At 37.7% G+C, this 23,455-nt stretch overlaps 1 protein-coding gene across 1 annotated transcript in view; it reads right to left on the bottom strand.

The window, feature by feature from the left end:
- DMGDH (dimethylglycine dehydrogenase) overlaps positions 1-23,455 on the bottom strand; it is a gene marked incomplete at both ends in the record, with an annotated part of 67,573 nt that overhangs the window by 12,057 nt on the left and 32,061 nt on the right. Inside the window, 7 exons of the mRNA XM_081302425.1 lie at positions 12,112-12,171; positions 14,254-14,411; positions 15,738-15,955; positions 17,243-17,373; positions 17,855-18,020; positions 21,065-21,218; positions 22,444-22,613. Of these exons, the coding sequence (XP_081158551.1) occupies positions 12,112-12,171; positions 14,254-14,411; positions 15,738-15,955; positions 17,243-17,373; positions 17,855-18,020; positions 21,065-21,218; positions 22,444-22,613 (1,057 nt within the window). The remainder of the gene's footprint in view (positions 1-12,111; positions 12,172-14,253; positions 14,412-15,737; positions 15,956-17,242; positions 17,374-17,854; positions 18,021-21,064; positions 21,219-22,443; positions 22,614-23,455) is intronic.

The following is a 23,455-nucleotide window of genomic DNA, read 5'->3' as shown; positions in this document are numbered from 1 at the left end:
TGTTTTTTAATTAATTAATTTTAGATAATGATAAGAGCCATTAAAAGAACCACCTGAAATATGTACTAAATATAACATCCACATTATGAAAACATTAAGTAGATTTTAAGGGGAAAGTAATTACTCATCTCTTACTAGCCCTATTAAAGGCACGCATATCATCTGAAAGCCAGTGTAAAATGAATACATTAAATCAATATGTTTCAGGCAGTGATTCTCAGGGCAATAGAGAACTTGCAGACACATAAAGTCAAATTTGGCTGCAGCAGTAAAAGAAGAGTCAGCGGAATGGCCTGTAATAGACCAAGGAAAGATGATAAAATCAAAGTCTTAGATCTTTTCTTTTCCATGTACATGGACTAGAACCCCTTTAGAAAAAATCAAGGAAGCCATTACTTTGATTGAATTTTTAGACAAAATCCTTTTAATTTAAGTATTAAAAGTTCTAAAGACACCTAGGTGTCCATAAAACCTTAAAAATCAGGCACAGCACCAACTCACACCTGTTTTACAGATGTGGAGAGGACTGCAGGAAGACCCCACTGGTCTCCAACTGCTACTGTGAGGGGCAGAGTGGGGACAAAAATCCAATGACAGTCTTCTGCTGCTGTCCCTCAATACTTTCCTGAAAAGCTTCTCATTTAAAAGGAGCTTTGGCTCACCATCTAAAACCATCCTGGTGGGAATCCCTTTGTAAGACACGTGGCCATTACTCACCTACAGTGTATGTGAACCTGAACTTTCAGTGCTCTGTGAACCTGGGTGTCTCAGAATATTGAGAAAGCTGGATGCTGGGTTCATTCATCTGAGGAAATGAGTGACTTACCCCCACACATCAAGACAAATTACAGTATTATTCCTTTCATATTCACAGAATTATAGTCCCAGAAGTCTTTTTAAAAGCAGAAAAATTTAGTTCAATCTTGTTTTGCATATAAGAACATGAAAGAAGAGCAAAGGGAATGTTCTTGCCTGAGGTGACAAAGTGAATTAGCACCAAACCTCAAAGTCAGACTTCTGGACTCATGGTTCCTCTCCCACTAAGCAGAGCTTCTTAACGTTCCAAGTAAGTTCACAAGGACCACAATTTCCATTAATTTTTGTGACTAAAGACTGTTATTATTGGCTGAAAAGTGAACACTCCCACATATACAGTGTTCTCATTCTTTGCCCTTAGAGTCTGAAAGAAACTACTCATCTAGTATCGTTATAACCAAAATTACTAGACGGGTAAGAGTTCCTTCTTTAAAAAAGTCTTTAATAAAACTAGAAAATGAACCCTATTGACTGTAAGAAAGGAGGAGATGAAATAGAAACTTGGGGAAAATATTTAAAATATGCCTAAGCCAGGTCAATAATAAAGTTAATGAGCATTCAAAACCAGCTAAGATTTTCAAAACTATAGCAGCCCCCATTACACGTGTTCTATGAGTTTTACTAGATTTAGTTTTAAAGAAAACATTTATATTTCAGTGTTTGAATCTAATGTTTCAAAGGAAAACTGTTAGGTAGACCTGTGGCTTTTTCGGGTGTACTTTTCTGTTTAACTGCTTCAGCAACAATTACCACATAAGAGTGTTCACAAGGCAGTGGGCCTTTTATATCCCTGGGTTCTACATCCGTGAATTCAATTAACAACAGATCAAAAATATTCAGGGAAAAAACTACAATCTATACTGAAAATGTGAACTTTTTTGTCATTATTCCCTGAACAACAGAGCCTAACACCTATTTACATAGTATTTCTGTTACATTTTATCAGGCACTGTGTTATTCAGTTTTCATCACCGTGACAAAATACCTGAGAAAAATAACTTAAAGGAAGAAAGATTGTGGCTCAGAAAGATTGTGGTTTCAGAAGTTTCAGTTCACAGTTGTCAGGTCTTTTGTTTTAAGTCTGAAATGAGGTTTAATATCATAACAGAAGGGAGTGCTGGAAGAAAGATGCTCACCTCATGGCAGATGGGAATCAGATTAAGAGAGAGAGGTCAGGGACAAGATATAGTCCCCAAGGACCCACTCCCTTCAACTAGGTCCTACCTCTTACAGTTTCCACCACCTCCCAATAATGTCCCCAAATTATGATTATTTCAATGGATTGATCCACTGATGTTTAAAGCCCTCAAGGTCCAATCACTTCCTCAAAGCCCCACCTCTGAACATGGTTTTACTGGGGACTGACTAATGCATGAGTCTTTAACGTTTAACTCTTTGGGGAACACAATATACCCGAAACATAACAGGTATTTTCAGTAATTTAGAGATGATTTAAAGTATACTCCTTCTGCATTTCCTAGGTCTTTAACAGTGTATTATATCTTTCTTTGTACCCTTCATGTCAGATGCAGGTGGTGTCCATACTACCTTCTAAATGTCACACACACACTTTTATTCTCCACTCTGACCACAGTTTCAATTGAAGCTTTCACCATCTCTCTACTAGTTTCCTTCAATAATTGGGAAAATGATCTCCTAGTCACCAGACTAACTTCCTTTCTTGATGTTGTTCTAATTAGTTATACATAACAGTAGACTGCATCTTGACACATCATACATAAGTGGAGTATAACTTCTTCTTCTGGTTGTACATGATGTAGAGTAACACCAGTTGTGTAATCATATATGCACATAGGGTCATAATGTAACTTACTTTTAATCTGTTTCCCATCACCACTGTCTCTCCTTACAATTCTTCAATCCCTGCTCAATGTCTCTAGCACAAATCCCTTAGCCTGGCAGATGAGACACCCCTTGTGATGAGGCTCCAGTGCTTTCCTAGCATCATCTCTCAACACTGATTGTAACAACAAAATATTTACTGGGCATCTGCCATGTGCCGGCTCTGAGCTAGGTATTGGACATAAAATGACAAAACACATGTATTGCTAGCACCTGTACTCGAAAAGTTCACACTGTTCAAAAAAGAAAAAAGAAAAGTAAATAAAATAATTGGAAACTCAGAGACCTATAAGAATATATCTGTATATTTTCTTTTAAAAATTATCTAATAAAATCTAGCAATGTAGAAAAAGATGATATATCATTTCCAACTTAATTCTAATCCCAAAGCAAAAGGTTTAACATTAAAATATTAATATAGTTCACTCCACAACAAAGTAAATCAGAATACGATGGTCTAAATAGATGTAAAAGAAAAAAAAAAGTATTTGCTAAAAATCCAGTATCAATTCCTGATTTTAAAACAGCACTTCGAATAGAAGGAAATGTCCCCACCTAACAAAGAGCATCTATGAAAACCTATTAACTAACATCATATCTAATAATGAAAGACTGAATGCTTCTCACCCAGATTCAGGGGCAATATTTGCTATCACCACTTCTATTCAACCTTGTTGAAGATTTAATCAGTCTTTTTTTTCTAAAGCATTTTTATTAGTTGTTAATGGACCTCTATTTATTTATTTATTTATTTATATGTGGTGCTGAGAATCAAACCCGGGGCCTCACACAAGTGCTCTACCACTGAGCCACAACCCCAGCCCCTCAATCAGTCTTAAATATTTTTTTTCTTTTCTTTTTATTTATTTTATTTGTTTGTTTGTTTATTAATGCCTTTTTGTATTGGTAACACAAGAAGGCAAGAAAGAAAAAAAAAAGACATTCAGATTAGAAAAGACAAAGAAGGCTTTATTGTTACACATGATTAGCCATGTAGAAAAGCCAATGGAATTTACAGAGAAGCTATTAGAAAAACTAAGTGGATTTAGTAAGGTTGCAAAATATAAGACTGATATACAAAACCAACTGTATTTTATATATTAGCAATAAAAAAATTGAAATTTAAAATAGTATTATATAGTATCAAAATATGAGACACTTAATGATAAATCTATAGAAATAAGTTGTGCAAGACTTGTGTACTGAAAACTATGAAGCATTTGCAAGAGAAATTAAAGATGACCTAAAAAAAAGATGAATTTTGTGTATGTTCAAAACTTGAACTGACCTATGAATATGATGCAATTCCATTCAAAAATCCCAAAATATTTATTTTTAATTCATTGACAAGCTGATTCTAAAATTTCTGGAAAATCCAAAGGACCTAGAATAGCCAAAACAAGTTTTTAAAAGAAGAACAAAGTTTCAAGGTTATCACAATCTTATTTATGCCATAGTAATCCAAGATATGGGCACCAAGATAGACAGGTCAACAGAACACAACAGAGTCCAGGAAAGGACCCACCACTCATGATGTTTCACAAAAGGGAAAAGGCAATGAAGAACACAGCATGGGGGCTTCTCAACAAATAGTACTGGAAACAAGTGGAGAGCCACGTGCAAAAAATTAACTTCAATCCATGAGTCAGACCAGTGACAAAAATTAACTAAAAATGGACTTTAGACCTTAATGTGAAAAGTAGGAAAGACGGTCAATCTTTGAGAAGAAAACAAGACCTAAATGTAAAAAGCAAGATGTAAAACTTCTAGAAGAACCCCAGTATTGTGGATAATGATATGTGGATATGATGATGATATGTGGATAATATATTGTGGATATGATGCACTAAGAAAAACATTTAAAAATTTTTAAAAATTAAATAAAATAACGTTTTTACAGCTTAGACAAAAAAATAACTTCTAGAAGAAAATAGAGGAGAACATTGTTGTAACTTTGGGTTAGCAAAGATTTATTGATATAAACCAAAAATATGATCCATAAAAGATCAAACAGATAAGGACTTAAATAAAAAACATCAAAAACTTCTGATCTTTGAAAGACATTATTAGACAAATGAAAAAGCAAAACATAGACTAGAAAAAATATTTGCAAAGCACAGACCTGCTAAATGACTTATTCCTAGAATACATACTTTTAAAAACGCAAATCCAATTAAAAATGGGTCAAAATTTGACCAGACACTTCACAAAAGAAGAGCTAAGAATAGTGGACAGGCACATCACTAATGTTTTCTTTTTATTTTTTTATGGTGCTGGGGACAGAAGCCAGGGCTTCGAACATGCCAAGCAAGTGCACTACCGCTAAGCAGCATCCTCAGCCCAACATCATTATTTATTAAGAAGCAAATTCACCATGATGAAATTACACATCTCTTAGAATAGCTGTTGTTAAAAAGGTTGGCCATGACAAACTTTTGACAAGAATATAGAGGAACTGGAACTTGTACATTATACTGGTGGAAATATAAAATGGTACACTACCTTACATGTTTAACACGGTTTTTTAAAAAGTTAACATAAAGATGTTAACATATATTTGCTATTTAACCCAGCCATTCCAATCCTCAATATTTATCCAGGGTAAGAAAGCAACACATTCTTATACACAAATGTTTACAGCAGCTTTATTTGTAATAGCCTAAACTGGAAATTACCTAAATGTCCATCAACAAATGAGTGTTAAAACAAACTGTGAGGGCTGGAGCTGTAGCTCAGTGGTAGAGCACTTGCCTCGCACATGTGAGGCACTGGGTTTGAGCCTCAGCATAACATAAAAATAAATAAATAAATAAATAAATAAATATATGGTGTCCCTCTACAACTGAAAATACATTTTAAAAAAACTTTTAAAAAACCCTGTGATATATCCATAAAATGGGATACTACTTACTACTATAAAAATCAATGAACTATGATATATCTAATGACAAGGATGAATCTAACTAATTACACTGAGTAAAAAGAATCCATATGCAAAAAAAGAGTATGCATTGTATGATTCCATTTAGTTAGATTTTGCATTTATTCTAGAAGTTACAGAATATTGATAGTGATAGAAGGCACATAAATGCTTTCCTGGAGAAGGCGGGACTGTGGGGAGGATTGGAAGGTAGGGATTACTAAGGGCCATGAGCAACCTGCTGGGGACAAGAGATATATTCACTATCTTCCATTGTTGTGATGGTTTCATCGACATGTGTATATTTTAAATATTACAAATTGTTTACTTTAAATATGTCAAATTATTGCATGTTCAATTATGCTGTTAAATTAAAAATAATAAAAATAAAATACAAGCAATCTATTAAATTTATTCTATGACCTGCCTTTTCTTGGATTTCCATATTTTATAGCACACTTAAGCTTTTAGGATAGTCGCAAAATAATGTTTCATAACAGAAACTGTATACATAGGAGGATAATGATTCAACAGCTATGAGTTCAATACACTCTGGCAGGTGTTCAGAAATGATAAACTATACTTCAGCCTAGGCAACCCCTTCTCTTCCCTTCCCCTATCATTAAGCAATGAAAATGGGTAAGAGAATAAGGATGGCTTAATGAGAAGGACACAGTTAGATGATTCATAAGATAATGTAACACCAATGTCTTCAATTACTATGCTCAGTGGCATTTTGTAGAATTTTAGACTTGCAAAAAAGGAATCTTCATTTTACAGATTAGAACTTTCAAGTGCAAAATGAAGTTAAGTGGCTTTCCCAGGCCATGCAGCTAGGATTTGGTGACTAAAAAATTCAGGACTTGGGTTTAGCTTAGTGGTGGAGCATTTGCCTAGCAATCAGGAGGCCCTGGGTTTGATCTCCAGCATCAAAAAAGAAAAAAAAATTCACTTCCCAGTTCTAAAAGAAACACCAAAGATGCAGGACCCAATATCATCAACCTGTAGCTTAACCAGAATGGGTTACAAATCTGCTAACTTACTTCTGATCCACTGCAGATTCTACAACACATGCACTTATCAGTATATCTGTCTTTCTGCTTGCCTGTCTATCCTCAAGACCATAGCTGGTATAAAATTTTTAAAACACCGAGACACTGATTCTTGATTTTCATTGTTTAAAAAAAAAAAAGTCACCGGTAGGACTTGAAGACCTATGTGCAGGGGCTGGGGTTGTAGCTCAGTGGTAGAGCACTTGCCTAGTACATGTGAGACACTGGGTTCAATCCTCAGCACCACATAAAAATAAATAAGTAAAATAAAGGTATTGTGGGCTGGGGATGTGGCTCAAGTGGTAGTGCGCTTGCCTGGCATGCGCGCGGCCCTGGGTTCGATCCTCAGCACCACATAAAAATAAAATAAAGATGTTGTGTCCGCCGAAAACTAAAAAAATAAATATTAAGAAAAAAAATTCTCTCTCTCTCTCTCTCTCTCTCTCTCTCTCTCTCTCTCTCTTAAAAAAATAAAGGTATTGTGTTCATCTACAACTAAAAAATTTTTTAAAGAAATATGTTTTAAAAAACCCCTATGTGCAGAGTTGATCTGATGGCCTAGGGCAGGTCAATGTTCTGCTGAGGGAGCATTGACTGCTGGTCTGTGGACCATACTTTAAGAATCACTGGAGTAGAGCATCAAGTAATTTCTAAAATTTTTTCAGGATAGCAATGTTCAGTCAGTTGGTCTAAAATAGTCATTCTTTTTAAAAAAATTTTTAGATATTTTTTAGTTGTCAGTGGACCTTTATTTTGTTAGTTTATATATGGTGCTAATAATTGAACCTAGTGCCTTACACATGCTAGGCAAGGGTTCTACCATTGAGCCACAACCCCAGCTCCTAAAACAGTCATTCTTAATATTATCTGGAATCCTCTGGGGAATTAAAAGCAAAAATTGATGGCTGAATCCCTTTTTTAATCCATCTGGTATAGGGGCCTTAAGATTTTTTTTTAAAGCAACATATTATTTAAAAGAATCACATGTTAGACGATTTCAATGTCCAGCCAAGACTGAATGTCAAAGAACATTTTTTTTTTGTCTCTTTGATTCCTATTAACATTTACCTAAAATTCCCCTAAGGGCTGGATTCTGTGACTGCTATAGCATATTAGGAATTCCTTTCTGACTTGCTGCCTGTGAGCAATGGTTTCTTTCCACTTTGATGTTTTAATAATAGCTAATATTTATTGAATACTTAGGATATAGTCAACCTGATCGTAAGTGCTGTACACCTCTTTTTGGGTTTTGTTTGTTTTTGTTTCTGCTTACCGAATAGTTATGCTTTAAATAACATTTGCTCAAAGAGAGATCCTGTATTTTCTAGAATCAACATTATCTTCTAATTCATAGTCTGTATTTATCACATTTTATTCTGCTTCTAATAGTTAGAAGCTTAAGACAGGAATAGAGGAAGAGGAGCAGGAAGAAACAAATAGTTTTCTTCTGATCTGCTTAATTACATTTGGTACTTAATTCTCTATGAATCTTGCTGGGGGTTCTCCAGAAATGAACAAAGATTCAGGAATTCCAAGAGGAAAATTCCAAGAATAGCTATGACTCCATCTTAAGGCAGCTGATTTTCCTCTTGCTCTTGATGAGTGCATTTCTTCCCCAACCAACTAAAACCAAGTGCCACTGATTTTCCCCAAATTAACTTCTCTTGGAACCAATCAAGATACCATTGAGAACAATGGTACGAGTTTTTTCAGTACAGAGGTTTAGTTAGGAGACTTTAAAAAGTACCTAGTCAATTATTTTTTACCTGTACTGCCGTTTTGCAATGCTCACTCTCTGGGCCCTACAGCTCACGTCCACAAGACGGCTGTGTACTAGGACCTCGTGCAAAATGACAATATCAGGGTTAAGAACTTGTCCTGCAGCTTTACTTCCTGAAATGCTGTATCTTCAAACTTCATGAGATCTGTGTGCCATCGGAAATATATCTTTAGCTTTTAGACCTGTGGCTCAGCACTTGTTTAATAAACAGTATTAGTAGGAGTTTACTAAATGAACTGTGTGTCCAAATGTGTCTCTACTTCCCATAAACCAATGCCAGGGCTGGGGGCAGGAAGCCGGAGCTGTCCCATTATCTTCCTTGTTTGTTTTTGAGGTGCTGGGATTGAACCCAGAGGTGCTCTACCACTGAGCTACATCCCCAGCCCTTTTTGTTTTTATTTCAAGACAGGGTCTCACTAAGTTGTGGAGGCTGGCCTCAAACTTGTGATGCTCCTGCCTCACATTCCCATGTAGCTGGGATTAGAGTCATGCACCCACCCCACTCCACCACCTTCCTTTGTAATGGAAGATTTCTTCACTATTCCAGTTTTCTTTTTCCTACTTTCTTTGATAAGAACACAATTCACAAGTAACTTCTAAAATTTCTTCAGGATAGTAATGACTATTTTAGACCAACTGATTGACGGCCCATTGCCTCACCCAGTCATTTTCCTTCTTAAAATGAGCAAAGCAGCTATGCTGATCCAACCATAAAATACACACACACACACACACACACACACACACACACACACACACACACGTTATAACAAAACCATGACAGTGGGAGACATCAATTTATAAGAGGTATCCATGCACATTCTATGTAATACACATTACTAGAAAAAGAAATCCCTGGACACTTTGTCAAGTTCCTTTAGCCCATTATGGAAAAGGGAGCTTGCTGGGCAAAGCAGTGTGTGAGAGCTTCACACTGGAGTCAGAGAACTGCATTCAACCTGGGCTAGAGAGAGGGCCTTCCCCAGGTCACTTCACCCTTCTGTCCCTCACTTTCCTGGCCCTCAAGTGAGGAGGGGTGGTCTCCAGAGACCCTTGTGGCTTTGACAGTCTGCCTCTCTATATCTTTTCATCACATTATGACTTAATTGTTTTGTGACTACTTTAGAATCAAGCAGAGAATTCTCTTTGCTTTGAAGGGAAAGGAAGGAAAGAATTGACTTTGAACAATTATAAAATTCCCCGGGGGTTGTTTTGTTTTGTTTTAGTATCAAATATAATAAATATCCCTCTGTACCAGCTTCAGCTTCTCTTTTCATATAGCATCAATTTTCCAAAGCAATATGAACTCAAAGTAGGTTATTCTTTAAAAAGTTTTATGAAGCCTTCTAGGGCTGGGACTGTAGCTCAGTGGCCGAGTGCTTGGGTTTGATCCTCAGCACCACATAAAAATAAACAAATAAAATAAAGGCATTCTGTCCATACACAACTACAATAAAAATGTTTTAAGTTACATGAAGCTTTTCAAAGGGGTTTTAAATGACTGTCTTTCTGTACAGTAATGTCTGGGTAATATTTTGGTTTTTAGGCATGAGACTCAAGTTATCAAGTTACATATCTTAGTTTGAAATGTTAAAAGGCTTTTAAGGAACGTTAGAGGCTGCCACAAAGCCATGAGGAAGTTGTAAAACCACCAAATAGGATCTAAACAAAATTGATCCAATCTATTCACCTGGCTTAGAAATTAGTATGCATCACTATAATTAGACTGATACCAACTAACCACCTGAACCAACATAACTGCAAAAGACCAGTTCAGTTAGGACCAGGGCCTTGGGCTATGTGGACCTTTACACAATAAAATCTCTAAGAATTAACTCTGTAACACCTGACTGAGAACCAACAATTCAGAAATCATAAAAACATGCCCTCAATCAAAATTAGTATCTCTTAAACAGCTTTCTTTGGAGATGAGCTTTGGTTATTTGATTAGCTTAAAAGAGCTACTAAAAACACAATCTAGGGGCTGGGGATGTGGCTCAAGCGGTAGCGCGCTCGCCTGGCATGCGTGCGGCCCGGGTTCGATCCTCAGCACCACATACCAACAAAGATGTTGTGTCCGCCGAGAACTAAAAAATAAATATTAAAAATTCTCTCTCTCTCTCTCTCTCTTTAAAAAAAAAAACACAATCTACACCTGCTAATAATCATAAAGGCTGTTTTAACAACTCAATGAAAAGATCATTTATCTAGGCCTTATCCCCAAACAATAATATCCAAACATTGAAGTAAAAGAATCCATTTTTTACCTACTTATTGGTGACCAACAGCAGAACTTTAGTGCTTTCAAGAGTCAGGCATTTTTATTCATATTTTAAACAGCCAAACTAAGACTTCTGTTATCAGAAGGAGCAATCTGCTGCTAGGATCTGCCCAAATTCCAAGCACCTGCTTTCGCTGGTCTAGAGGCAGATGGTACATCATAAAAATAAAAGACATGGAAAAAATGTACACAAAGATAATCCCTTTAAAACCCTTTAGGAGATTTTTGGGTTTTTTTCCCCTAAAATCAAATACTATAAATATACATGTTTTATGTTAATATTTGATCTCAGAATTTGGGAACTGATGCAGGAGCTTTAAAAAGTTTCCTTAGCCTGATTTGTGTATACAGCATGTTCACATATTCCATGGGACTGGAAACCAGCCTTTGTTTATAAGCACCAAGGGCAGAACAGCTTATTTGGGGAATCCTAACTGTTACCCCAATCAGCAGCAGCTGTTGTCCCTTTCCCTCAATATGACCAACAGCAGCATGTTCCATTAAGTTCTTTTATAATAACTCCTAGACACTGCTCAGTGGGGTAAACCAGTTATATTTGCAGGACTTACATAGTTGAGCTAGGTTATTATAAACTGGCCTCATGATATGCTTTTCCACTATAATTATGTAAGACAGTGCATCTCAAATCCTAGGTGTGTCAGAATCCCCTGTCCAGCTTGTTAAAACATACTTTGTTGTCCTGACTCCCAGAGATTCTGGGAGTAGATCCATGGTTGGACCTGAGAATTTGCATTTCTAATAACTTCCAGGAGGTGTTGATGCTATTAGTCCCTGGACCTCACTTTGAGAACCACTGCATGGTTCCCTTTATGAATCTTTGGGCCTGAATTGGCTTTTCAGTAAATATCCATTTTATGCAGCACACATTTGAAATGTGTCATTTGCTTAGATTCAGATGCTGCAGAGACATACAAAGACACTTTATAAGCACTTGGGAAGATCTGTGGAGGTGAGGCTGCTTCATAAGCATCCAGGGAGAGTGGCTGATGCAGTATGTTTGATTAGTTAACTGTGCAACTTCCCAGGTCACCAGGAGTTACTGAAACATGTACAATGTGATGGTGCAGTTTCTACAAGACTGCCTGCTGAAATCCAACTGATAATCATCTTATCTTTACTAATTTTTATCTTAGAATTTGAATTTGTCCCTCAAAGATGATGGAGCCTGTTATGTTAAACCTACAAGTACACGTCAATACTTTGAAAACAGCAGATTTCAACAAATGATTAATATGCAGTTTTTGAGCAATGCTTAGTATTTATGTTCAACTCATTTCCCCCCATAATTATACCTGGTTAAGTTTTAAAGCATGGCTCTGTCACAAAACCACATCAAATTTTTAAAATTGACTTTAAGCATAATTTGGAATGTAAATACCTTGTTTAACTTGACAAAATATTCCAGTCCAGCTTCCAGGGGATTTGTATCACAGTTCATCTAAGAGGGAAACACACATTTCAGATCTTAGGTGAGTACAAATCATTTCAGTATGACTTTCGTATATTATTCTTTAAGGAAAGAGAATACTTTTTTTGATTTTTGAATAGAGTTTCTGAGAAAGGCAAATTATGGACTGAGCTCTCAAACAGTTGTTGTTTTTTCAAATCCAAAATTCAAATATAGCCTTTCAACAAATACTGTCATTTGAATATAGCAAATATAGAAACAAAAACAGTTGGTTTCCATAGCTCTTTTATTTTAATAAATACATGAAGGATAACACATGATATTCCTTCCATAAACAAGACTTTCACAAGTCTTTTTGGTAATAATTTTGCATAACTAGGTTTTGAAAAAATACAAAGTGATTTACTTCTCTTGCAATTAGCCAAGAAACCGGGTAAGAAGAGGGAAAAGCAGATGGGAGAAAATGGCTGCCACAGAGTTCAGGAAAGAAAAAAGGAAAAAAATGCAGCTGAATCTCAGTCTCCTCAATGTGGCTGGATCTTTATACACCAACTCAGAGCTAAAGCCAATTATTTGGTAATAGAACCAAAGTTAATGGTTTTGTTTGTTTGCTTTGTTGTTCTCTTGACTGTGAGAGAACTAGTCTAAATCCTTTAAAAGGAGTCAAACTTTTTGAAAGACAACATAGAATTTACATAAACCAAATTATTATGTTTATCTCAGGTAACATTTTTTATCATATTTCTTAATCAATTTGAGCTAAACTATTTCTTATCTGCTCAAAGTTGAGCAATTTCTTAGAGAAAAAAATAAAAACAGCAGAGAAAAATTATTGCTATCACAACACTAGAGGGCGCTCTGGCACTGCTGGGAAACTCGGAGCCTTAAGATGGAGACAAGTTCCCCTGAGGAGGGTTCTGGGGTGGGAAGCAAGAGGGAAAAGGACAGAGAAATGTTTAGCTGCCATAGGGATGCTTCTGCTTGGGAACACAGGGACAGAGCGGTCCTCCTTTTCTCTCCTGGCAGCCAGCCTCATCTCCGGCCCAGTTGTAGGTTAAGAGTCCCCAAATAGATTGTCTTTCATGTAGAACTTGCCCAAGCACCCAAACTCTTTCAGCCTTCCAGTAGGCTGTCACTCCGACTCCAGGCCCACTTGCTTTTGCCCATAGTATCTGTCCAAGGGTCCCTATCTGTGCTTTTGGATTAAATTTGAGACTAAATGAATTTTATTTTGTGCTGGGACATTTGTAGACCATATATAATATCTATGACAATTCTAAAGGATAAATATTCCACTTTATAATAAAACAGAGGTTCTGATGGGTTAATCCCATAGCTAGTAGGTGGTAAGAGGATCAGTTTAAATCCAAGAGCCCCTATTCTGAAGTTTACCTTTACCGCTGTCCCTTATCTCACCTCTCAGGTCTAAAACTACAATGTCTCCCAAGGAATCAAACAGCAAATCTTAAAAAAATTAAGGTTCCAGAGGTAGACTGCCATTCCAGAGAGGACAGTTTGAACCCCAGTTAGGCCACTTATTGTATAATCTGGACCAAATGGCTCACTGAAACTAGTGTGAATGCATGTAAAATAGGAGTAATGATAATAACCTCCTGGAGCATTAAGAAGGGAAATAAAATCATGCAAGTGAAAATGCTGGGAAATTGCACTTGACAAATAGAAGATCTTAGTTCCCCGCACCATGACCAGCACATGCTGGACCATCACCCTGCCCCTCAGAGAGAAAGAAAGTTACATCACCAAAAAGTGCAAGATAAGAAGAAAATGAGAATGGGTCAGAACACAAAGAAGGAAGAGAGAATTTAAAAGGTGATGCTCAAATATTGAGGTGTAGGTCTGCTCCCCATAGTCAGAGATAGGTATCTAGGGCTCTCTGCCAGGAAGGAAGAATTAAGGCAGAATAAGCATCATGTCAGAGTTCCACTGAACTTTCAACTATCAAACCCTTTCCCTCTAATCAAATAAAGTTGTCTTAAGAATAAGTCATTTCTCTTACAGCCAGAACGAAAGTTAATGCAGTTAGAACTAGCCCTCACATAAACATCAGACACAATAAACATAAACTTGTAATAAGATGCTAGCATTTCAAACCTCGGACCCCCAGGCTCTGAAGGCTTTCTCCAGTCTTAAGGCATTCATGGCATAGGTTCCAAAATTGTCGATTCCCTCCTCCTGGCCAGCATTCATGATAGCATCATAAAGTGCTGCAGAATCTTCTTGTCTGTGGTATAGCTCCCAACCCAGTTCACCTGAAATAAACCCACAGGGGCCACAACAGTGACCACTAGGTTTAATGTGCATTAGCTAACACACATACATGCCAGAGAAATTCCACTCATGCAACAGAGACATTGTTAGTTTTTAAAAGAGCAGTTCACAAAAGTTGCCATAAGACCCCTCTGCAGAGGAGCCTACGGGGTTACAGGTGCCTTTGTGTGCAATTCTGACTCCACATGGAGCACAGGATGCAGGGTACCTCTTCTCATGACCCACAAAGACCATCAGACAGAACTTACTCTCCATTCTTGACCCCAGCTTCAGAATGAGGCTTGACTATTTTGGGGACAACAATGTTTGGTAAATAATTAGCATGGTATTTTTATCAGGATAAGGGGTTCAAGGTTTAGAAACCCCAACTCCTTGCCCAAGAATCACAGGCTTAAAAGTACCATCAACTGAGAATGATTCCAATTATCTTTACTATGGGAGAGCCACAGTCTGACTCCCTTTGCATCTTATTTCTTCCCCACTTGGTATTTCATTCATAGAACTGTGGACAAAAGGAAGAAAGGAATGAAGGAAGGAAAGGAAGAAGGAAGGAATCCAACCCAGTCCTGTATTTTTCATTTGTTCACCACTTTTGCCAAGGTCTGGTGGAAGAAGGGTGGGAAAAGTTGAACAGAAGCCCAGGGAAGAGTTGTACCTTTCATATTGTGCATTCTCCTTGTTCCCCATCATCGAGGCTGATGGTGATGTGCTCTTACAGGGCACCACCAGCACAGGATTAATATGTGATTCAGGGAATGCTTGGGCACAAAGTATTCCTTCACTGAAGGAACAAGGAGGTCTAGAGGAAGCTAGAAATGAGCCCAGAGCCCCACTGGGAAGCTGAAGATTGTTCTGCATCAAATATCTGCCATCTGCAAGGCTAGATGTTGGTACAGGGTTCCTAGAGAACAGTCTGGAAGGACAGCTGGATCATTGACAATGCCCTAATACAAAGATTGACACATTGAGAATGGTCTCTAGGGAGATTCCATCTCTGGCAGACCATTTGTTCCCAGATAAAGTCTGCTGGCCTGGATATTCCAACTGTTCCCATGGCCATCTTTTCCAGCTTTCTTATCTACCCTTTCAAATGGGAGGAACAATTGGAAATCTATGGATCCACCCTAAAGACAAGGAGTGAATGGACAGACTTATCTCAGAGTTGGGTAGAAGAAATCTTCCTCCAAAGTCACACTGATAAAAGTGTGTGTGTGTATGTGTGTGTGTACATACATGTACACACCCATTTCTGGTAGCATCTTCTTTTAAATTTCGAGACTTACTTTAAGTCATTCTCCAAATCTTACCAGTATAAGATATCCTAATGGCAGTAACAGGAATGTTGGAAACCTTTAGGGTCTTGGTTTGGAGAAATTTGAAAGCATCATCACTAAGATCTTCAGGAGTCAGTTTCTGAAGGACCTTCCTTGCACGTGGCCCTGCAACTCCAAGGACTCCAAGCTCATCAGTTATGTTTTTAATTTCAACATCATATCCACCTTTGACAGCTGCTTCTTCAATCCATCTGCGTTTGAGTCATGAAGATTATGCTAAATAATGCTTGAACAATGTATTTTGCTCATATTATTTCTCTAAAAACATGCTTGAAGACATGTCTCATGAAGACATGTCTGAAAAGTCCCCTAGAGGGTCATTGTATACAATTACCTGATTTTTTTTAAAGTTGAGAAAACTGAGTCCCTGAGATATTAAGTGATTCTCTTTAAATCACCCACTTACAAATTTGGGGGTAATTTTTTACAGTACAGAAGGAGTATTCAGTTTAGATGAGCTCTACCACACAGTTCTTTTAAACGGTGACAGCTCCGTTGCATTTCAGCTAATGATTCAGTCTTCAAAAATTAATTTGAACCCAAATTTGCTCTAATACCTGTACACAGGAGACATACTTGTGCTGCAAAAGGTTAATAATATGCCTGCCACCAGACACATAATTGCTCTGACAATCATGAGGAAAAGATAAAAACTCTGGCTTCAATTTCTAAGTCTTGATGAGTTATTAGAACCCAACTATAGGATTGATTTATAATTTATTAGGCAGTGTCTGGAGCTATGCAAGTCTATTATAAAGTGTTCATCTGGATTTAGGCAGAGCTAAGCTACTAATGTGGTACAAATACATCTTACACTAGAGTATATAATTTATATCCTTTTCCGACTAAGGTGAAAAATCTGCCAGAATAAGACATTTATTAAATAACAATATTCCAAGTATTTTTGCAATATTACATTAAAGACCACAGACTTTGTAGTTGACCAAAAATTTATGCAAAAGCTTGATTTGTCAGGTCAACAATTTTAGCTGTGGACCAGAAAGCACAAAGCATCACAAAGGTAGAGAAGAACTCAGGGAGGCAGTTCACTGAAGTGGATCAAATGTGATCATCAGACAAAAAAGGATTGGCTTGAGCAAATTACTTTTTGCTCAGCTTCCTCATCTGAAAATGGCAGGAAAATATACTTAAAAAAATTTTGAAAATAAAAAAATAAAAAATAAATAAAAAAAATTTTTGAGAGAATTAATTGAGGTAATGTCTGAAGGGGTTCTGGCACATTGATAATGCCTAATGAATGGGAGTTAATATTATTAAAAGCAGTAAACTTGCTGGATGGATTCTTTGGAGGGGGAGAAGGAACTTCCCTTCAAAGATCTTCCAACAAAATTCAAAATGATCAGGTTTAAGAAAAATTAAGTTGTACTTCAAGTACTAGTTAAAGAAAAACTCACTGGTTTTTCTCAAGAGTGAGTCAAGAAATAATAGGTACATTTTCTTACCAGACCCACACTTACCTAAGATCATGAAGTTCTGATCCAGAACCAGTTATTAACAGAAACTCCCCTGGAGACTGGTGAGAAACAGTCAACTCAGCATACACTCGACCTTTCGGTGTTAACATGTGACTTATATTTGTAAAACCCACCTACACACACACACACACAAAAAAAATTAAATTTATTTAGGATTAGGATGAATTAAAAAAAACTTATGCCTTCTTTTAGTCCACTTGTAAATAAAAAATATGGGCGTTGATAATGAAAATCCTCCTACTCTTATCATTTATTTTAATTGTATGAACTATCCAAACCCAAGATTAATTTACAGTTCTCAACAAACAATCACTTAAAGCTATTTTCCATAAAATAACACTTCATTTAATTGAAGTCAATTTTAAGTTCTAAATGACATAATTAAGCAAAGCCATTAGGTCCGTGGATGATAATTCACACAACAAAATTTTAAATTTGAAAATTAGTTCTTATATTCTTGATTAGTTGAAGAGTTCTAGTGTTCATACAGATATTAGGGAGCTCAAAGAACATATTGGATTTTGACGTTGGGGAGGAAAAAAAAGAGGGGACAGAGAATTAAATGGGTCAGAATCCTGGACCTTGTCTATTTACCTTTGGAATGACATTTGCAAAGAGATGGTCCAACAATCTAATGGAGTCTTGGCCTTTGATGTTAAACTTGCCAAATGGTGATAGGTCAATCACCCCTACTCTTTGCATAACCTGTTTATATTCACAGCCCACAGGCTCAAACCAGTTTGTTCGGCGAAAACTTGGCCTGAAACACAGTATTTAGTATTATAAAACAATTGTTATCCATTGTCCAAAAATTACAGAATATTTTAATAAACTTTACCCAGCTAAAAATGCTTATTGGGTGGGATAGATTCAAATTAAAAAGCTTCTTCTCAGCAAAGGAAATAACCAATAATGTGAGGAGAGAGCCTACAGATTGGGAGAAAATATTTACCACATGCAACTCCAGTAAAGCATTAATCTCTAGCATATATATGAAGAATTCAAAAAACTTAACACCAAAAAAACCAAAAACCCAATCAATAAATGAGCTAAAGAACTGAGTAGACCCTTCACTGAAGAAGAAATAGAATAGATCAACACGTATATGAAAAAGGGTTCAGCATCTCTAGCAATCAGAGAAATGCAAATCAAAACTACACTAAGATTTCATCTCACTCCTGTCAGAATGGCAATCAGCAAGAATACAAATAAATGTTGGTGAGGATGTGGGGGAAAAGGTACACTCATACATTGCTGGTGAGACTACAAACTGGTGCAACCACTATGGAAAATAGTATGGAGATTCCTCAGAAAACTTGGAATAGAACCACCATTTGACCCAGCTGTCCCATTCCTTGGATTATACCTAAAGGTCTTAAAATCAGCATACTATAGTAATGCAGCCATATCAATGTTTATAGCAGCTCAATTCACAATAGCTAAACTATGGAACCAACCTAGGTGTCCTTCAATAGATTAACGGATAAAGAAAACGTGGTATACACATTCAATAGAATATTACTCAGTTTTAAAGAAGAATGAAATTATGGCATTTGCCAGTAAATGGGTGGAGTTGGAAAATATCATGTTAAGTGAAATAAGCCAATCCCCCCCCCAAAACAAATGCCAAATGTTTTCTTTAATATGCGGATGCTAATTCACAATAAGGAGGAGGTGGGCAGGGGCACTAGAGAAGAATAGCATTACCTTGGATTAGGTAGAGGGAAGTGAAGGGAGGGCAGGGGAGGGGATGTGGGGATAGGAAAGATAGTAGAATGAAACAGACATTATTACTTTATGTATATATGAGACTGCATGACCAATATGATTCTACAACATGTACACTCAGAAAAATGAGAAATTATATCCCATCTATGTATGATATATCAAAGTATATAAATGCATTCTACTGTCATGTATAGCTAATTAAAACAAATTTTAAAAAAATTTTAAAGCCTATTGGGGGTGATGTGAGGTGTGGGATTAAGGAAGAGATACGAACTAAAATTCTATTCTGCAACTCATATGTAAGTGTTAGAATCTGACCTGTTAAAGTTACTTATTGATCCCTTTGTTCGATTTTTGGTCTGGGGTTTTCTTTAGGTTTTGTTTTGTTTTTGGTACTGGAGATTGACCAGGGACACTCTACCACTCAGTCACACCCCCTTCTTGTTTTTGAGACTGGATCTCACTAAATGGCTGAAGCTGACCTCAAACTTTCAATACTCTTGCCTCAGTCTCCCAAGTTGCTGGGATTATAAGCATGTGCCACTGCTCACAGCTCCTTTGGCTCATTTTATAATGAATGAAATATTAACTAGAAAACAAGATAGAACTCATGGTTTTTCAGCTTTGGAAGAGAGTGTAGAGGTCAATCAGCCTAGGGATTTTGAACCCTGGTTGCACATTACAGCATGCCTAAGGAGCTTTGTAATAATACCAGTGGTTGGGCCTAATTAAATCAGAATATTGGGATGGGGGTGAGACTATCTAGTCCAGTGCTTCTCAAATATTAATGCAAAAACAATCACTTGCACTTGTTAAAATCCATATTCTGATGCTATAACCCCGGGTGGGGCCCCATGGTCTACATTCTAATAGGCTCCCAGGCAGTGCTCATGCTGTTAGTTCACTCCTGGAAAAAGCAAGGGTCTGGTCCAACACCTTCATCTTTCAGAGGAAAGGCACAAACTGACTTCTAAGACCTTTGCATTCATTAATGATAGAACTGGGCCTGGAACAAAGGTCTCCCTCCTGACTTGTGAAAGTCCTTTCTATTTTATGAGGTGGACCTCTAACATGGTATTTTAACTTTAGAGCAAAAAGCTAAGTTTGCAAAATGAATTTTCAGTAGTTTAATAATTAAAAGAGTAAAAGAAACTTAGGTCAGATCCAAACCTCACAAAGTCAAGAATAGAGCTGGTATTTATCTGAGTAATTTAGGAAAAAGCAAACCAGTATTTGGTCACCAAATAATCTGAATTGGCTGCCTATGGAGCCCAAATTCATTCATCAGGAGCTAGCAGCCCTCCACTATGCTTTGCACCATTTAGATCCTGGTCTTAAAAAAAGACATCAAAACCTGTTTAAATAAGCAAAATAACAGCTCAAAAACAAAGGAAACTTAACTTCTAGACTTGCAATTTGTTTTCCCAAGGTTTATGGGTTCTCATGAGAAAATATATATACATAATTGCTATTAATCCCAAGAACAACAATGGCATATAACACTTCACCTGAGTTTAGAGACCTGTTTTAGTGGCATGCTTTTTTTTTTAGCTTAACCTGAAATGCTAAGCAAATTGTACTTTTTTCCCTAATTTATCAACTGTGTATGTAATTTGCATGGTTCAGTGCACACACACTAGAGAGCTGGTGCTTTGAGCTATTTTGTGATGAATAGAAAATCCAAAACCGCAGGTCTTTTTCATTTTGAGGTTATATTCTGTGTGATTTAACAAAGCATTCCAAGCCACTTGGCAAACCTTTAAGGGCCAACCAAAGCCATGTGGGAGTTTGGACAGAGGTGAGGAAGGTTGCTCTGAGCTTCTGGTAAATGCCAAGTGGACGAGGTTTTGTGAGGTCTGGTTACAGGACTCTGAGAGATATATGGCCCTAGATATGGGCCAATGTCATATGAGCTAGATTAATACCTTCACTGTCAGAAAATAATTAAGTAGGAAGGGCTCATTGGAATGGGGTACAGTGATTGGGATAAGGGGGAATCGTACTTCACTGCTGTTTCTCACTCCACCTCTGTAGTTATGCCTTGGTCAGACCACAGACAAGCTGTCATTCACCTACCTGTACTGATTGTCCTGGCCTGGTTTGTAGAACCAGTGTGGCTGCTCCCAGCCCGCATGGAACCCCATAGAACACTTAGATTCCAGGGTTTTATAGAGACCACTGACTCGCTGAGTTGGCCTCCCAGCAAAGCGTTCTTCTTTAGGATAACCAACTGAAAAAGGGAAATTGATACTTAAAATGGCTTATAGTCAAAATGATAGAATACATTGAAGATATTCAGAAAATGGAAATATAGGACTTGAAACCCAGAAGAGCATGTGTGCACACCCATAAACATACACACACGCGCTCGGGAGCGCGTAGAGTGCTTGGAGCTGCCACGTAGGAGCTGAGCGCCCCCTAGCTTTAAGCAGTGGAAATGAGGAGACTGGTTTCTGCTGAGCGCGGAAGCAGGTGGATCCCCATCTTTGCTCAGCAGGGGAGCGAGGCAATGGAAGTGGGCCTTACTCAATGGGAGTGGGCTGCCCCTTGTAACATTACCCCTCTGCCTTATTTGGATGGAATATTGTTTCAAAGAGCCTCCCCCTTTAAAAAAAAAAAAACAGGGTTCCAAGCATGTTCTCTCTTTTTCCAATGGACCCCTAAGGTAGGAGAGCCGTCACGGATTTTGAAAAGGTATGTATTTCTGTGTGCTTGCATGTTTTCTTCACAGTTTTCTTAAGTTATTGGTGCAGCCAGCTTTTGGAAACCCAGCATACATCGCCAGCCCGGTTAGTTGGTCACACACACACACACACACACACTTTTATGTTAAATACAAAGCTCTCGTTTATATTGATCATCAAGGGAGTTATGGTTTGGAACTTGAATGTCCCCCCAAAGACTCATGTGTTAAAGGCTTAGTCCCCTGCTGATGGAGCTGTTGGGAAGTGGTGGAACCTTTAGGAAGTAGGACCTGTGGAAGAAGTTAGGTCACTGGGAGTATGTCCTCAAAGGGCAGATGAATTCCCAGCCTGTTCCTCCTGCACTGTTTGCTTTCTGGAAACCAGGAGGCAAAACCGGTGTCCTCTGCCATCCACTTCCACCATATGTACTGCCTCACCACAGGCCCCAAAGCAATCGGATCAAGCAACCATGAACTGAAACCTCTGAAACAATGAACCAAAGTAAACTTCTCCTCCTTATAAGTGATTTTTATTAGGGATTTTGTCACAGTGACAGAAAATAACATGAAAGGCAAAATAAAAATGTGCTTAAAATTTAAAATCAGGATTGCGTGCCACGCATTAGATATATACATTCATCTATATTCTTTGTTGTGTCTTAGTCCCGGATTACCCCCATGTCATCAAACAGAATAAAGAGCATCTAAAGTCAGAGGTGCTGCAAGTCAGTTCTGTTAACCCTTTATAGACAATGGTGAATTTGTACTTTACCAATGTTGTTGAATCCATATGATTCTCTGGCCTTGGCTTCAGTGTACTGTGTTGTTGTCCATTTGCCATAGCGATTGGGGTCCAATTCTATCAGGTCAAAAGGAGGTTCTCCATGCAGAATCCAGTCACTCAGATATTTCCCTACCCCACCAGCATGGATTATGCCATATCTTTCAAATACAGAAATAGACACTCCTGTTACTAATGCATGTTATTTTCAAATGATAAAACATGTCCAAATATTTCACAGGCCTCAAGTTTGCAATGCTCTGTGCTATCAGAACATATAAATAACATAATCATTATGCCATCCATTTTTGCCTTAAAAATGAAGAAATGTGTGTTTAGGCTCCAAATAAGATGTGCCTGACTTGAGAGCTAGTTTTTTCCCATAGTTTTAGGAGATGTGCACCTGGAAAATATTTCATAACTCTTAGCAAAAAAAAAAAAATGCTCCCTTTAAGAAAGCAGGGATGTGGGTAAGCAAGGGGGCCAAGAAGCAGATGTGGTTGGTGCCTCAAATACCCTCTGGAGCTGTGATCCTCCTGACTGGGAGGAAATTTTGTGGGAAAAATCTTTGCCTCAATGATCTCTTCAAGGACTCAATTTAGTTCTGACCCCCCTTAGGCAGTGACTTCATACAAGGAACTTGGGCCATTATCTTGGAGGCACTTACTTAAGTCACCTGTGAGGAAGAGGTAGAAAGGAGCACTGGTCCCTATATTCTGGAACTAGAGAGTGGTTCTGTTTTCTATTTCATAAGAAGGTGCTTTAAAACCTAGAACATGACTGTGGCCAAATAGAGTTTTTGGGATATCAGAATGGAGGGACCACGGTTTTACATAGGCCACTTGCAGTGCCACACACAGACTCTTATCTAACTGAGGCCATCACTGTGGCTTTACCTGGGATTAAGTCAAGAGAAGCTTCTGAGAAATTGGGCCAGGAGTCATGGGGAGAGAACCCAGGAAAGGAGCTACATGAGTAGACTTAAGATGTGAGGACCCCAGTC

Source organism: Spermophilus citellus (assembly GCF_964194105.1).
Source record: "Spermophilus citellus genome assembly, chromosome: 1".
NCBI lineage: Eukaryota > Metazoa > Chordata > Mammalia > Rodentia > Sciuridae > Spermophilus > Spermophilus citellus.
Note: the sequence above shows the minus strand (reverse complement) of the source record. Positions and strands in the feature narration are given on the sequence as shown.